Source organism: Tenrec ecaudatus, chromosome 1, assembly GCF_050624435.1.
Source record: "Tenrec ecaudatus isolate mTenEca1 chromosome 1, mTenEca1.hap1, whole genome shotgun sequence".
Lineage (NCBI taxonomy): Eukaryota > Metazoa > Chordata > Mammalia > Afrosoricida > Tenrecidae > Tenrec > Tenrec ecaudatus.
The window spans coordinates 132,550,818-132,566,914 of NC_134530.1; the positions used below are offsets into that span (position 1 = coordinate 132,550,818).

A 16,097-nucleotide genomic window follows, 5' to 3' on the forward strand; every position below is an offset into this window, starting at 1 on the left:
AGGAGTTGTGCAAATCAGCAAATGACAGTCCGAATAGCTTTGCTCCATCCTCATTGCCATTAGGATTAACTTTATTTTGAGAAGGACACTCTCCGGCGGTCATATTCTGAGTGCTTTCTGGCCTGTGTGCCTCATTCTGCTGTATCTATGACAGCTTCTCTGCAGATAGTCATATGTTTTCAGTGACAAAACCCTCAGAAGTAGAGCGTCTACCCTTCTATTTTCAGTCGAAATGCTCCTCTGAAACGTATTCACCGTGGTTACCCCTGCTGATGTGTGAAACAGCATCGCTTCCGGCATTAAAGCAACATGAAAGCCACCACCAGATGACGAACCAACAACTGGGTGGTGGCTTTGCAGCTCCTGTCTTTCACCGGCCTAATGCTAGAGAATATCCCACTGCTCAGTGACATTCCAGCAGAGTCAAATCCGCCCTCCCTTCCGCTGCTCTTTGTAAGTGTGCTTCACCCATCCTTGGACCTCCAGACAGGCTATCGCTGCAGCTGTGTAGCCTGGAAGTTAAATTTGTGTTTTCCTGATTTTCTTCTCATGCGAAGCTATTGATGTTCTCCTTCTCTCTCTCTCTCTCTCTCTCTCTCTCTCTCTCTCTCTCTCTCTCTCTCTCTCTCTCTCTCTCTCTCTCCCTCTCTCCCTCTCTCCCTCTCTCTCTCCACTCATCCTTATTTCATCAGCACAGTCCTGGTGCCCTGAGGGGCAGTGGGTGGGAAGATTCATGGTGCTTTTTCCTCCTCTCTTATTTTGCTTTCCTGTCTCCCTTCATCTCTCCAGGCAACAGAAAGTGAGGTGGAGAAAGGAGGAAAGGGGGAAAGGGGAGCAGCTGATAGCACTGGTGACTGTGTAGCCCCGCTTGAGGGGAGCGAACAACAGAATTGTACATGCATGGACATAGCGGATGGTGTAAGGTGTGGAAAAAATGATAAATAATAATAATAAGGGTTCCGGGGGCAGTGGGGGAGGGAGGGGATAGAGCATTGTCACTATCAAGGAGTAGAAGAAAGACAATGTTTGGAAAGTGACGGTACAATTCTGTGTGATGTGATTGAATTAGGGACTGCTATGATTTCTGTAAGAGCTCAATATAAAATGATTTTTTAAAGGACAAAAAATAAACACGAAATATCTGAGCTGAGGTGTTTTTTTTAAAGTAAAAACTGTGATAAGGAATAGCATGACTTGGTGTCTGTCACCCTCTCCCTTTAATGGGGAAGGAGAACTAAACGCACATCGGTATTGCCCAAGGCCTAACCTTCTTACTCAATGCTGACACAACTCTTTGGAGCTGCTGGTGGCTGCAAACTTCCTGCCACGCACATCACAGCCCAACATGTAACCATTACACCGCCAGTGCCCCTTCCCACAGCATGCCCTGATTGTCAGTGGAGTTCGGTAATTCATTGCAATGAGCACGCGGAACTCGCTGACAAGACTCATGTCTATAGAGTGTATGTACGGCAGGAAACCGGTTACAATGCTGAGGATGCTATTAGTCATGCAGGGCAGCTCCTTGGCTGTGTTCATAGGTAGGATTCCCTGGTCTTTGGCCGCTCAGTCACATGGCCCATTGGCCTCTACCCTGCTAAGGCAGTGCTCCAAAACTCTTTTAGGGATGACAAGAAATTTTACAACATCTTGACACTGTGCCATTGTCTGTCGTCCCAATGTGCTCATCTCTATCTCTGTAGGTCAGCAAGCCTAGCTCCCCCAATAAGGCACCCTATTCCGCAAGTCAACTTCCTGCCCAAAGACACTCTCTTTTTTAATCATTTCATTGGCCCATAATCCACATATCAGACAGCTCAATAGTTTAATCACAACAAGAATTGTACAATCGTTATTTCAACAGTTTTTGAACATTCTTTTTCATGGTTGAATCATTTTTAAAAATGAATTAATCACCATCCGCTCTAGTGCTCCCTCCCCTCTCCAGCATACTTTCTTTGCTCCTCTAACCCCCTCACCCTCTCTATTTCCCACCCCACCCCTACCCACCCTATAAGCCCTTGAATCAATTATCTCTATGCATCTGCTCCTTTTGTGCTTCACAAACTGAAGAACCCAACAGAAACAATAAGAAACAGAACCAAAATAAAGTGGTAATGGTAAAATAATAATAATACAGAGATGAAATTACAAATAATGTGTAAGAAATAAAAGATCTGTACGGATGTGCTTTATGCAATTGATATATGTATATGTATGGATTGTGATAAAAGTTGTATGAGCCCCTAATAAAATGTAAAAAAAGAAATAAAAGACCACCACCAGTATCTCAAAGGACAGGGAAGAAATTTTTGTCATGGAACAGCAAGAAATACTTGCCCCTAGAACAATTTCAGGTTGGGTCAAGATGGAGGTCAAATAAATATGTAACAAATACAATCCAGTATAATCACAATTATAATGATCTCTATCTGATAGTAAAACTGTCTGAGACTCACTGTGCAGATGGTTTGGGGCTCCCGCTGCCCTCCACAAGCTTCCACAAAGGGGTGTTTGTGGGCTTAGAAGTACACTGCTGGCTGCCTTCTCTAGCTTCTGTTTCTGCTGTTCCGGCTACTCTGTCACTCCTCTGTCCGTCCCCTGGTGTCTCTTCTCTCTCATAGATCAAGAAGATTCAATCTAAAGAAAGCTCAGGATTTACTGTCAAGTGGTTTTCAAAGAACTAATCTATGACTATGGTGAAATCAAATTCAGATTTTCTGTTTAGAGGCCAATGGTAGAGCCCTCATTGTTTTGATGTAATATTTTTTGGTAAAGAGATGCCTTCATATTTCCAAGGACCCATGGGGATTCCAAATGTTAATATTGTTTTCAAAGTGTATCTGGTAACTAAGGTGAAGACCTAGCAATTTTCCTATTTTTTTCCCTCATTCAATATAGTAACGCAAAGAGGAAGAAATCATATGTACTTTGAACACATAGTTGAGCTTGTGGGATTTGAAGGATTCAGAAGAGTCTACATAAAACAAATTAGAGAAGCCACTACAACAGAGTAGTTCCCTTCTTAGAATAAACACACACACACACACACACACACACAGGCCTGTGTTCATTATGCTCAAGTGGAGGTAGATGCTTCAGGAGATTCAGGAGTGTGGAAAGTTAGATGACTTTGTAAGAATGAGGAGCTTTCATTATTAACATATAGATTGGTACAAGATCTCATGGGAATATATTTAGAAGGAGGTTATCTGAATAAGCCAGGTCACTGCTTTCCAGAACAATTAAAAACCTCCTATAACTCATTCTAATAATTATGGAATATGCCCTTAAAAAGTGCTCTATCTTCTCGGCTTACTATTGAGTCTTATCCACATAAGGAGCAAATTCAGTCCAATTTTAGCTCCCACTGTATTTTATGAAGGAAATACGCGTGAAGCTTGAATATGACGTCAGTTGCAGCACTGGCCAAATCAAGAAGTAGTTTTTGAAACTCTTTCGATAAATCCAAACATGCAGTATTCTCAAAGGCAAAGAAAAGAGCGCTGTGCGTATTGGGGATTGTGTCCTTGATCTCTTGTATTGGGCATCGTGGAGTACTGCATCCTCATAGACTGCCCTTCAAGAGGTGGCTGCTTTCTCAAGAAAACAGGAAGTAAACAGCTAGTGTAGCAATGATTGTCAGTCTTCGAGGTTCCAGCTGTCATGGGAGTTTATTGTAAGGCCAGATGCTTCTGACCTAGACAAGTGGTACTGATCTTCAGCTGGAGCTGTTAAGAGCTCTTTAACGTGCTGTATTCTTTGATGCCCAGCACATGGTTTGTGCTGTTCCACATGCTCCATATTTTAAATTTTACTTTCAAAATAGACATCATGAACAAGCGATACATTTTATTGAGTTATCTAGTCATATTTTATTGAAGGTACACATAAAATACTGATGGGCCAAATATGAGAACGTTTGGACCTATAACTAGGAAAAACAGGAAAACATTAACTTATATCAATTGCATATTACTATATTCAACAGAATTTTTTAAAGTTATCAAAAGTTAATTGGACCTGGTGATAATATCATTAGTTATCTTTACTGGGTCTCAGGTTTTTTCCTCTTTAAAATTGGAATTTGAATCTTAACTATACCAAGATGTCAAAGGACGTATATTTATAGTGCTTAGTTATACTTAAACTATTGGGCAAATATGCATTAGAACATATGCTACCATCAGGAAGAGGACATGCATAGTCTAAGTGAGTTGTGAAGTTACTCTACAGCATTGAGCTGCAACCTAGATTGAATTCAGATTAATCACTGTCTGTGAATATGTATCATATTCTGCATATTTTAACCATGATAAGAAACATTTTTTTGGTTAAGCATAACCCCATGGATCCATACATTTAGGGAAAAAATCCCAAATGCCAGGCCCTTGATTATAACTTTTAGGAAACAATAACAAGAGAGATCATTTGAGAATGCCAGTGAAATATGGTGGTTACACTCGTTTGAGTGTACCTTTGATCTGTAGATTCATAACTGTGGGACTGTGGCCAAACCATTTTAGTGTTCTGTTCTGTTTCTCAGATGAGGATAAAGTTGCTTACTTCATCAGGGTATAGTACAGAATCTGGGCCATTCATGGTAATAAATGGCCATTAATTATTGTAACTACACATGACGTTGGCTGTAATCAATCCTGCGAGTGCTAAATCAGCAAAGCTTCCATTGATCCATTTGGAAATACACTGCATAAAATCTGTTGAATTGTCTTTGTAGCTTCATGCTGATAAACCAAAAAGAAGAGGAGGAGGAGGAGGAGGAGGGGGAGGAGGAGGAGGAGGAGGAGGAGGAGGAGGAAGAAGAAGAAGAAGAAGAAGAAGAAGAAGAAGAAGAAGAAGAAGAAGAAGAAGAAGAAGAAGAAGAAGAAGAGTCATCATCTTAGGGCAGTCATATGGAACATGTGGGGGAAAATTAAGCTGATGGTAGCTGCAGGTCCTTTGCTGAAGATATAGATGTGAATGCTAATCAGTATTAAATTTTGTTGTCCTTCAGTATCCCAGATAAATCATTGAAATGAAACAATAGCAGAAACCTCATAGACAAAATGAATAATTTCATTTATCTTTAAATTATGATGGACTTACAGTTAGAAATCTTAGAATCAAAGGTTGCTTTTGTCTGCTCTGACTCATGGGGCAGGACATGGGTTCTGGCCCGACGTACAGCGGAATGAAACACTGCCTGGTCCTGGGCCATGCTCACCATCGTTGCTATGGTTGAGCGCATTGGTGCAGCCACGGTGCTCATCCATTTTGAAGAGGGTGGTCTTCTTTTTCGTGGACCCTTTACATGACCAAGCGTGATGTCCTTCTTCAGGTTTGGTCCCTCAGGATAACATGTCTAAAACATATCTTCATTTTTTAGGTGCATCCTTGTTGCGCATATTTCATAACAGACTTGTTTGTTTTTCTGGTAGTTCTTCTGGTACATTCAATATTCTTCCCACACATCATAATTCAGTGTCGAACATTCTTCCTCAACCTTCCTTGCTCGTCGTCCAGTTTTCACACACACATACAGTGATTGAAAATACTTTGGCTTGGGTCAGGCACACCTTAGTCTTCAAACTGACCAATGTGCTCTCTTTTTCAACACTTTAAAGAGGCCTATTGCAAGAGATTTTCCCATTGAAATACACCATTTGATTTCTTGACTGCTACTGCCTAAGTGTTGATTGTGGAAGTAAAATGAGATCGTTGACAACTTTAATTTTTTCTGTTTATTATGATGATATTTACTGTCCAGTTGTGAGAATTGATTTTCTTTACACTGAGATGTAATCCATGTGAGACTACATGGTCTTTAATCTTCAGTAGTAAATGCTTCAAGTCCTCTTTGCTTTCAACAAACGTGTGTCATCTTCATATCAACGGTTGTTAATAAGCTTTCCTTCAACTCTAATGCCATGTTCTTCATCGTTCAGTTCCTCGAATTATTTTCCCAGCACACATGTGGAATAAGTGTGGGAAAGGATACAATCCTGACGCACACCTTTTCTTATTGTAAACCATTTGGTATCCCCTCGTCCTGTTCAAATATCGCTGTTTGGAATCTTTAAAAATTACCCATATGTATGGATTGTGGTATGAATTGTATGAGCCCCCAATATAGTGATTTTAAAAAAATTACCCCCAAGAAAAATAAGTCGGCATTCACAATCTTGATTAGTAAAAACATGACATATGATGTGTTAGACTAGTTTATCTAGAGAAACAAACAAATGATACTCATCTATGTACAAGAAAGAAATTTATATTAAGAAGCAACTTTAATGCCAGTCCATACCAACTCAAGTCCATAGGTCCAGTCCTCTCCAGACTCACGTCGCTGTAGGCTGGAGGTGAAGTGGGAAGCAGGGAGATCATTGGCTGGTGAGTACAGAGTCATGTGGATCCAAGGTTGGTGGAAACAGAAGGACACTGACAGCTCTCGGAGTAGGGTGGCCAACCTGCGATCTCCCTTGAAGGCAGGCACCGAATCTCAGAAGTTCAAGCATGGAGGAAGGCAAAGTGACAGAAAGAAACCCTTCCAAGTCCCTCACTCTCAGACAAAGGTCATACCCCAAAGAGATGTCATTAAGCTATTACTTGGTTGACAGATGAGACTCCGCTCTTATCCAGGAGCTTGCAATTGATGTAAAATCATCCAACTACCAAATATGGAAAACCAGATTTAGAATACACTGGAAGCCTCCATTACGTGGAATGGCTTTAGCAATAGAATATTATACATCACTTTTGGGAAGAGAGTCAACCAAACATTATGCTGTTATCTATTCTATGAATTATGGGCAATTGTTAAATTAGGGATATTTTTCACATTAAAGTTGCTGGGTGTTATTGGGAAGATTAGAGCTATTCACATATGGGGAAAACACTGTTCCTTTCTGACATACAGCCCAGTTACGTTTAAGCTGGTTCTGATTCATAGCAAGCCCGCGTGTGTCACACAGGATTTTAGTGACTGGCTAATCAGAAAAGATCATCAGCCCTTTCTTCTGAGGTGCCTCTAGGGCAGCAGTTCTCAACCTTCCTCACGCCACGACCCTTTAAGACAGTTTCTCATGTGGTGGAGACCCCAGTATGGGCTTATCTGCATGTGGGTGGACCCGCCTGGAGATTCAAAGAGGACTAGTGTCTTGGTTTCTAAGACCACCAGAAATATGGTCTTATGTGACCCCTGTGAAAGGGTTGTTTGACCCCCCCAAAGGGGTCATGACCCCCAGGCTGATAACTGCTGCTATAGGTGGACTTGAACCTCCCATCTTATGGCCAGAAGCTGAGCACGTTCACTGTGCGCACTATTGCAGGGACTTCTGGAATAGAACACTGACTAAATGAACCTTCCTAACGTTAACGTTGGAGCTCTGGTGGAGACCTGGTTATGTGTTGACCTGCACTCCAAAAGGTCAGCAGTGGAAACCAACAGCTGCTCTGTGGGAGCAAGACAGGCTTTCTACTCATGTAAAGAGTGAGTCTAGGAACTCACGGTACAGTTCTACCCTGTCCTATGGGGCTCGCTATGAGTCACCATGGACTCGATATGGCAGTGGGTGTGGCTCTTTTCTGTTTGTTTTTGGTGGGCTTGGTGATGTTAATGTTACCTAGTGGTGGAGTGGTTGAGCATTGGGCTACAAACCATCAAGTCAGCGGTTCGAAACCACCCGAGGCTCCCAGGGAGAAAGATGAGGCTTTCTATCCTCAAAGAGTTACCGTCTCAGAAACCCACAGGGGCAGTTATACCCTGCGCTATAGGGTATAATAGAATCAATTGCAGTAAGATTGGAATGTTGACATTGTTGCTAAAAAGCACAAATGCTTCAGGCCTATTTTTCATAACTACATCCAAACTTTATCCTGCCATCACACTTAGTAGAAAATCAGTCTTATAAATCTTGTACTACTGCAGTAACGAGCATTAAATAACTGAGCTTCAAAATAATGACCCCAATCTCAAATCCTTTATATTCAGAACACTTTGGTTATTAATTTAGGACTTCTGACAAAAATGTAGAAGCTTTCTATTAATAAAAGCTGTAGTTCCCCAGGATATCCCCTTTCATGAGACTTTTATGAAGTTAATTAAGGTTTTGCTATTCATGTTTCTATATTTTTATTGTAGATCTATTTGAGCCCAAGAAGTATTAAATAAATCACCAGTTAGTAAAAAAACAAAACACATTAATACGTTATCCTTAGAGTTTAATAAATTACACATTGAAACATTTATAATAATGGGAATATGATTAATTATATCCTATTTAATAGCAAAAAGTAATCGCCAGAAGGGTAAATTTGCAATATACAGAGTGATATGCATCTCTTCAAAATACTTGCCTAGCCATTCTTTCAAAATGATTTTGTTTAACAGGAATTCAATGTCAAATACATGTATTTCAAAGACAAAAATTTGTTATTTAGTACCTTCACATGCAGCAATTAGGTTATAATTTTCTTTCTTTGACCAAAATGATTTTTTCCTTATTGTTTTAACTCTTAGAGGGGAAGAAATCCAAAAATTTAATAATCCATGAAAGTGTAATGAAATTTAGGCTAAAAAAATAAAGCCAGAAGCCTTTGTCTTTTTACTAAAATCATATCCTGAATTTGAATGTTTTTGGAAGAACACCCTTGAGACACTGGTACACCCATCTGTCAAGTACCTTAATTATTTTTACTAAGATTATCTCTAGTTCTGTCTTGAACTACATTTGAATGGCTTTGCATGAGGAGGACTTTCAGACATGTCCTAAAGGAGGGGCTCCGAGGCTTACACAGTCCAGATACTCCTTCACTGAAAAACCCATTGTTTGTACCTGCTTACCTGAGTAATATGGAGATGAATGTGAAGGACTAGGAGTTTGAGTGATACGGATCACAGTTTTCCTTTAAAAATTGCCATTAAGTTGGCTCCAACTCATGTCCATCCCATGTGCACCTGGACTCCAAAAGATTTTTCAAATGATTGATCGTTCAGAGGTAAATTGCCAGTCTTTCTTTCATGGTCCTTCTCACTGTACTTGAACCTCCAACCTTTTAGTTAGCAACTGAAATGTTAACTGTTTGCACCACTCATGGATTACATAGCTTGCAAAAGGGCCCTAAAAATATCACATGTCACTTATTGTGATAATGGAACAGGACAGCATATAGGAAAATTGCTTTGTAATTTATATTACAAAGGGAGCAATAATAAGCATAGTTACAATCTCATATATAAGATATTGTGGTAGTTACATAATTATGTGTCAACTTGTGTATATTAGGAGTGAATGATGCCTCATTGTGGGCATGGCCTTCTGGGAGGGTCCTTTCTTTCTCCCTGGAGGAGGTCTCTCTCTCTCTCTTTTACTTTCTTATGGGCAAAGCACATGGAGTCATGCTGATGCCAGCCAGAGCCCTGGAGATATATCCACCGCCACTGGATCCACAAGACTTTGCACCCAATGGTCTGTACTCTTCCTGAATTCAGCATCATTGCATGTGACTGTGTGAGTCTGAAGAGTGATTTATGGACTAATATCAGACTTATGTGCTTGATCTGGACTGGGCTGGGATGTTTTCTCAATATACAATTGCTCTTTGATATAAAGTTCTCTCCTACACACACAAGTGTCTCTGCATTTACTTCTTTAGTCAACCCGGCTTAACACACTTACTAACTAAAACACAACAACAACAAAAACTCTAAGCTATCTAACAACAACAAAAGGATTGCTAATAGTGGCATTTCTTAATTTTGGACAAAACAGGTAAAATACAAAATAGCTGCAGGATCTCACCAAACCACACTACACTACATAGTACAGAGGGCTTAATTTTGAACTTAAATCTGTTGAGGTTTAAATCTAATTATGATTCTATTGTAGCAGTAACAGAAATTCTCTTTGGTGACACAGATTTTGTATTTTGGCGTTAAGTGTACCGAGAGATGGGATCTTAGACTTAAGGGGCAGGGACTACCCTATCCTTTCAATACCTGATAATCCATGTGTGCTAGTGAGCCAGACGTGGAAGAGTAGAGAAGTCTTTGAGATATCCACCCCCTGCTCTTTCAATTTGACAAACAAGAATATTTTATTTGGTTTAACTACATAAAATGTCCTTTTGATAGAAGAGAAGCAGTTGATTATTGGCAAATTCAAAGAAATCATCCTATTCAAGATCATTGCATGTAGTGATCGGTAAATTATAAGACAGGAAAACAGTAAGCTATATTTGCTCATTTAAAAATGATATCTTTGCCTCTTTGTTGAACTTTTTAAAGTTGAATTTGAGATCTCCAGAATTTTTACTACCCAATTGTAAAAGTCAGGAAGCAGGAGTTAAAATGGAACCAATGGCACATAACTTTAACGATGCACTTGGCAGTACAACCATACTAAAACCTTCCTTAGCACGCTTTTTATACTATAAATGTGGGAATCTAAAGGATAGCCTTCTCACTTGTTCAGCTAGTAGTATAAAATGAATGAAATATAGGGTGTGTGGGCACAGAACATTTTCTTTTTATCTTTGGGTCAGAAATTTAATTGCTTCTTGCTCATACTGATAAGGGAACTCTATATTAGACTTCTGCAATTGCAACAAATCAATTACTGACAAGTAAAGGAGTCCAGTATCAAGTGAGATAAGGAGGCTTCAAAATCAGCTTCACCCCGAGGTTTTCCCAATGCTATTTCAGCCACCCAAGCCTCCTTTCTATTTAAGGATCACCTTCTTATCTCTTACAGGATATAACTGCAAGACAGGGAGCAGGTGAAAATATGCATCTATCACATCATAATCAGATTACGTGAATCCCCGGTCTGCTGGTGTGACTCAAACCAGCATACTAAATTCCTAGTCAAGGAAGCTACTATATAAGGTAATCTTTTACTAGCAAAGCCTACTAACTACCATCCTGAATTTGCTTAGAAACATTTATTAAGAGTTCACTAGATACACAAATCTGGCTAGACCAGAGGATGTACACTGATACAGATAGGAACTGGAAACACAGGGAATGCAGGGCGGATGATCCCTTCAGGACCAGTGGTGGGTGGAGGGAGGGTGGGTTGGAAAGGGTGAACCGATTACAAGGATCTACATATACCCTCCTCCCTGGGTTACGGACAACAGAAAAGTGGGTAAAGTGAGACATCATACAGTGCAAGATATGATAAAATAATAATTTATAAATTATCAAGGGTTCATGAGGGAGGAGGGAGTGGGGCAGGGAATGAGGAGCTGCTGCCAGAGGCTTAAGTGGAGAGCAAATGTTTTGAGAATGATGAAGGCAATGAATGTACAAATATTATTTACACAATTGATGTATGTATGGATTGTGATGAGTTGTATGAGCCCCTAATACAATGATTTTAGAAAAAAAAAGATGATGGGACAAATATGTTTTGCAGATATTTCAGCCTGGCTTGCCTTGGAAAATAAACATATATAAAAAAAGAATTTACTAGATACAAAGATTTATACCAGGTATATGGCATCATAGATTATATCCCAACTGCTAAAAAAAACCCCAAATGTAAAAAATATAATTTATAAAAGTTATTATAAATTATATAAATTTAATAATTTTGTTATATTATAATATGTTTAATAAAATATTAAAATATCATTATGAGTGACCAAAGATAAGAATATGGAAGTTAAACACTTCAAAGAATATGAGGGAGCTTCAAAAAGTTCATAAAATTAGTATACAATGAAATTTTTCCAAGATTTTTTAAAGCCCCCTCATGTATACAATGGTATATTTTCTTTGTGGCAGATGATAAGAAGAAGGCAGAGAGATTTGTCCGCTTAGTCAGTGCCAAACAGATTTACAGATGTAAAATTGTTATGTAATTATTACCTATGATGTATCATGACTCTCCACTTTGCAAAATCTGGGGTTCTGAGAGAGTTTTCAGTTGCCCACAATTACTAAACAGCAGAACTAGTAATTAAGTCTGTATCTGGCTGGCTCCCAAGATGTTTCTTTTGCTTGGGCTAACCATTTTTAATATGATCTCCTAGTTCTGCAAATACCAATACATACATTGTAAAATCCATTTGAATAAACTGTGTTATGCTACAGACAACTATCCAACAATATAAAGAAATATATAAAACTTTGGAACTTGGGCGAATCTCAAAGGAAAGATGCCCGTCGTCAAAGGTTGCATACTCTCCGATTCACTTTATCTGGTACTCTTGAGAAGCTCCACCAGTAGCGATGGAGAACAGATACATGGTGGCCGGAGCTAGGTGTGAGCGGGGTGGTTTTGAGGCATGAGAGAGTTCTGCAAGCGGATGAAACTGCCATGCTTCCCAACGAGAGCTGTGCGTCTCTGAATCTACCCATTCCCCAGAATTCATATGACTGCCTTGTGCGCAGTGATACGAACTATAGGGAATGGGTAGACCCAGAATCACCACGATTGTGCGCAAAGCATCAATACGATGGGTGGTGTGGTGGACCGGAATTCAAACATGGGAGTGCTATACAAAAGACATCAATATGCTGACAGTCTTTGATATTCTTATGTTTTTGTTATTAGACAAGAAGGTCATGTGGTTTTTGAGAATTTGTAGTCCCATCTAGAAAGATATCTACATATCTATATATAGATATATAGTTATATAGATATATGGATATAGATATTTTAATTTATCTGTATTTATATAAGGTATGATGCTTAGGAATACTAGAGGTTACTATATAACTTCAACTGTCTTTCAAAGCTTTTTGCTGGGTTTGGACCTAAGAAATATTGTGACTATTTGAGACAAAATCACTAAATAGAAAGGAGGATCTCATCCCATAGCTGGGGACATTGTAAATAAGGCCCAATGAGCGTAACTGCACTGAGCATTCAAGGCCAGTGATTAGGGAAGATCCAGGGAACCAGCGGCAAAGCACATTTGTACCGTTCAGCATAAAAATAGCTTCAGAACAGTAGCGAACCAGTGAAGAGAGCAACTACCAAAAGTCATCCTGGTCACACTAGGTAGTCCATGCTTCCCCAGCCCCAGCGGCACAGTGCGGTACGTTTGGGAGCTATTGGCATGCAGGAGGTCCAGATGGAGCAGCTGCTCTGAGGAAGAGAGACAGGGCTGCCTCGCTCCCGTAAAGCAGTTCCACTCTGTCCTTATGGGTCACTGTGGGCGAGAGTGGGTTTGTTGTTGTTGTTTTTATCTAAAACTAGCAGCTGAGTCAGAATTGGCTTAGGGATTTGCATCATTGGCTGTTAGTGACAGAAAGTGGAAAAGGGAGGAATTGACGCTTTAAGGCATTCTCTTGTCACTTCAGGGGCTTATTGAACTTTCTCAGGATGGCTGAGTATGTTCTTAAAGAAGTTAATGACTTTGAAAAGGATACAATCAACCACAAACTCTCCTTGTTATTAACCTTGCAACTCGGAGGCTTCCTGGAGAGAGTATTGAACAGGAGGGTTAGCATTTGTGAGCGTGCCAAAAATACAAAATGTTCAATCTTTCAAAATTTAAAAGATGTGTTTCAGGTAAACACAATCCATATGTATCGGCACGCTGTACAAAGACTGCACCTTAACAAGCACTAACAAATAAGTTGAAAATTGTAAATTACACAGTGAAACCACAGTAGTACATCTTGACTGGAAGATTACCCTTTCAGAAAAAAATATCATTAAATTGCAAATATGCTAAATAAATCAAATTTGGGGGGAATCAACTTTTCAGGGGAATTACAATCTGTTTAACAATACTGCATCTCTACAGGATTTCCATCTGAATCGTGCTAATCATCTGCAGCCTGAGAGAATGCAATAAAAGAAAAAATTCCACCACTCTGGACTTCCGTTTTAGCAGATGTTGATATTTTGATAACTACATCCAAAGGACAGGCATGAGAATTTTTGCATACAGCTTCTAAACAATTATTGGGAGAGGTACTCTCTGAGGGGGATTTTGGAGGGGAAGTAAGGAGGATACCACATTTTAAAACAGCATATTGTACATCTACAAATAAATCAAGTGCATTTCAAGTATTTCACTAATACCTGCCCCCTGCTCTCCCAACCCCCACTCCCCAACCAGGTACATGGGCGAAGGTTTGAGCCTGTTTGAACAATGACTTTCCCAAGCAAAACTCTTCTTAACCCAATTGATTCACACGTGATTCTGAGGATGTCCCGTTTGAACAAGTCTGGCTCCCAGGCTCCTGAGATGAACACCAAGATTGAGACTGAGATAGTACATAGCTATTTGGTTTCTGCTCAGCACCTCATTCCTCCTGGTGCTGGCTGAGTCCTAGCCTGTTGAAGCCATTCAATCAGGAATTGTTCAAAGCTGCTTTCTGAAGTAACATAGTACGGAGGAAGCCGGCCAGGCTTTCAAAACTCAGTGAGGGTGTTTTGTGTGTGTGTTGGGGTGGAGGAGGCGTTGTTTTGTTTTTAAGTCTTGTCATATACCTTGCAGTACCTGCATCCCGACCATATTCGGTGACTTGATCCTCCTTCTGTCTGACAGTGATTTCCAGACTTTTCTGCACATTGGTATCATCTAGGGAGCTTTTAAAAACCTTGCCTTCCCCGCTTTAAGGAAATCCCCATGCAAAAGGTGGGACCCAGCCCTTCTTTCATTTCTTTTTCCCTCATAATCCTCAGATAATTTTAATATTCAGCAAAATTTGTGAAGCCCTCTTCCATGGCCAATCTGGTATGTGACATAGTATGGCAGAAACTACATGGATATTTGGGGAATAAGCGAAAGAACCAGTCTCAGAACGAACGGTGTTTAGATAGTGGGGTCAATCTCACTATTTTCTAACAGCCCTTTCCCCAATGCATACTCCCTCACAAAACACAAATGTTACACCTCACAAGTTACACATATTCAAATGAAAACAATGCTGCACTGCTGTTTCCTGTTTTGGTTTTTCTTTTTAATGATCATATTACCAAAGGTATATGCTAGGAAGAAGGCGTATAGGTGAGCATTGTCACACTCTATCTGTTAGAATATGAATTAGTAACCCTTACTAGAAAGCTATTAAGTGATATGTGACAACAATTGGCTTTTTTGACCCATTAAGTTGCATATTTTAAAATCTGTACAAAGACAGTATTTGAAAATTAAGAAAAATTGTGCTTTAACTGTATGATTTATATATGGAAATGTCTAAACAATCAGCAAATGAAGTGGTAGAGTAAATTATGAAGTAGACCCCTCTAGCAACAGGTAGTTGAGAGAAGAGAGCCAAAGGGGAGGTGTATTTTTTTTAAGGACAATGTTCTCAGGAATATGAATAACACCCACTTTATCTGGAAACCAGTATCATTTCCATGACTTTAATTTAGGTCTGATATTACAGTCCCTCTCCTTTTAAATCTATACATCTACATTTGTTTACACCTATTTCTATATGTGCAGTTTACTGGCCTCGAACACACTCGCTCAAGTGAGGAGTAGAGTGTTGGAAGGACACCCCGGCAATTTCCAAACCCCCCACTCCCGTGAGAACAAGGTTCCCTCTAGCAGTTGAAAGGCAGACCTCCAGGACCCTTCCTCTAAAACACATTCTCTCTTCCCTGCAATCTTTCTGTCCTCTACGCCACCCCCTCTTTTGTCTTTCCTTTGGGAGAAAAATTGTATCAAGGACAGAAAAACTTATTTTTCTCTTTGAGTTACTAAAGTAGCTTGTGAATATAACTTTTTGAAAAAATGTTAAGATCCTATATCAGAGCAATTAAGGCTGTGCCAAACTTGCTGATTGATCCAATGCCATGCTTTGCGGGCGAACCAAGTCAGGAGACATTCAAATGAACACAGCATGGGAAAAAGGCAAAGGAGAAACTCCGTCCCACAGACTTTTCTCACAGTCTAGCACTTGTCAGTGAAAAGCATTAATGTATTATGAGCTGCTGCTTCTTCTTTTTGAGAAAGATAAAAACATTTTAAGATGCAGACAAAAATCATCTTGTATCCACGACAAAAGGCTAACAACACTTTACTCGTCAGCTGATCTTAAAGGATCCATAAAATCAGCGCACCCTTAATGATGCTTTTCTCTTGAGGAGCTTGAACATATGGAAAAAAGTTTAAGAAATTAT

General features: G+C 39.7%; 1 protein-coding gene across 1 annotated transcript in view; it reads right to left on the reverse strand.

The window, feature by feature from the left end:
• Nucleotides 1-14,472, reverse strand: part of PLPPR5 (phospholipid phosphatase related 5) — a 188,002-nt gene extending 173,530 nt beyond the window's left edge. Inside the window, exon 1 of the mRNA XM_075539991.1 lies at nt 14,467-14,472. Coding sequence (XP_075396106.1) covers nt 14,467-14,472 — 6 coding nt within the window. The remainder of the gene's footprint in view (nt 1-14,466) is intronic.
• Between the last annotated feature and the right edge of the window lie 1,625 nt (nt 14,473-16,097).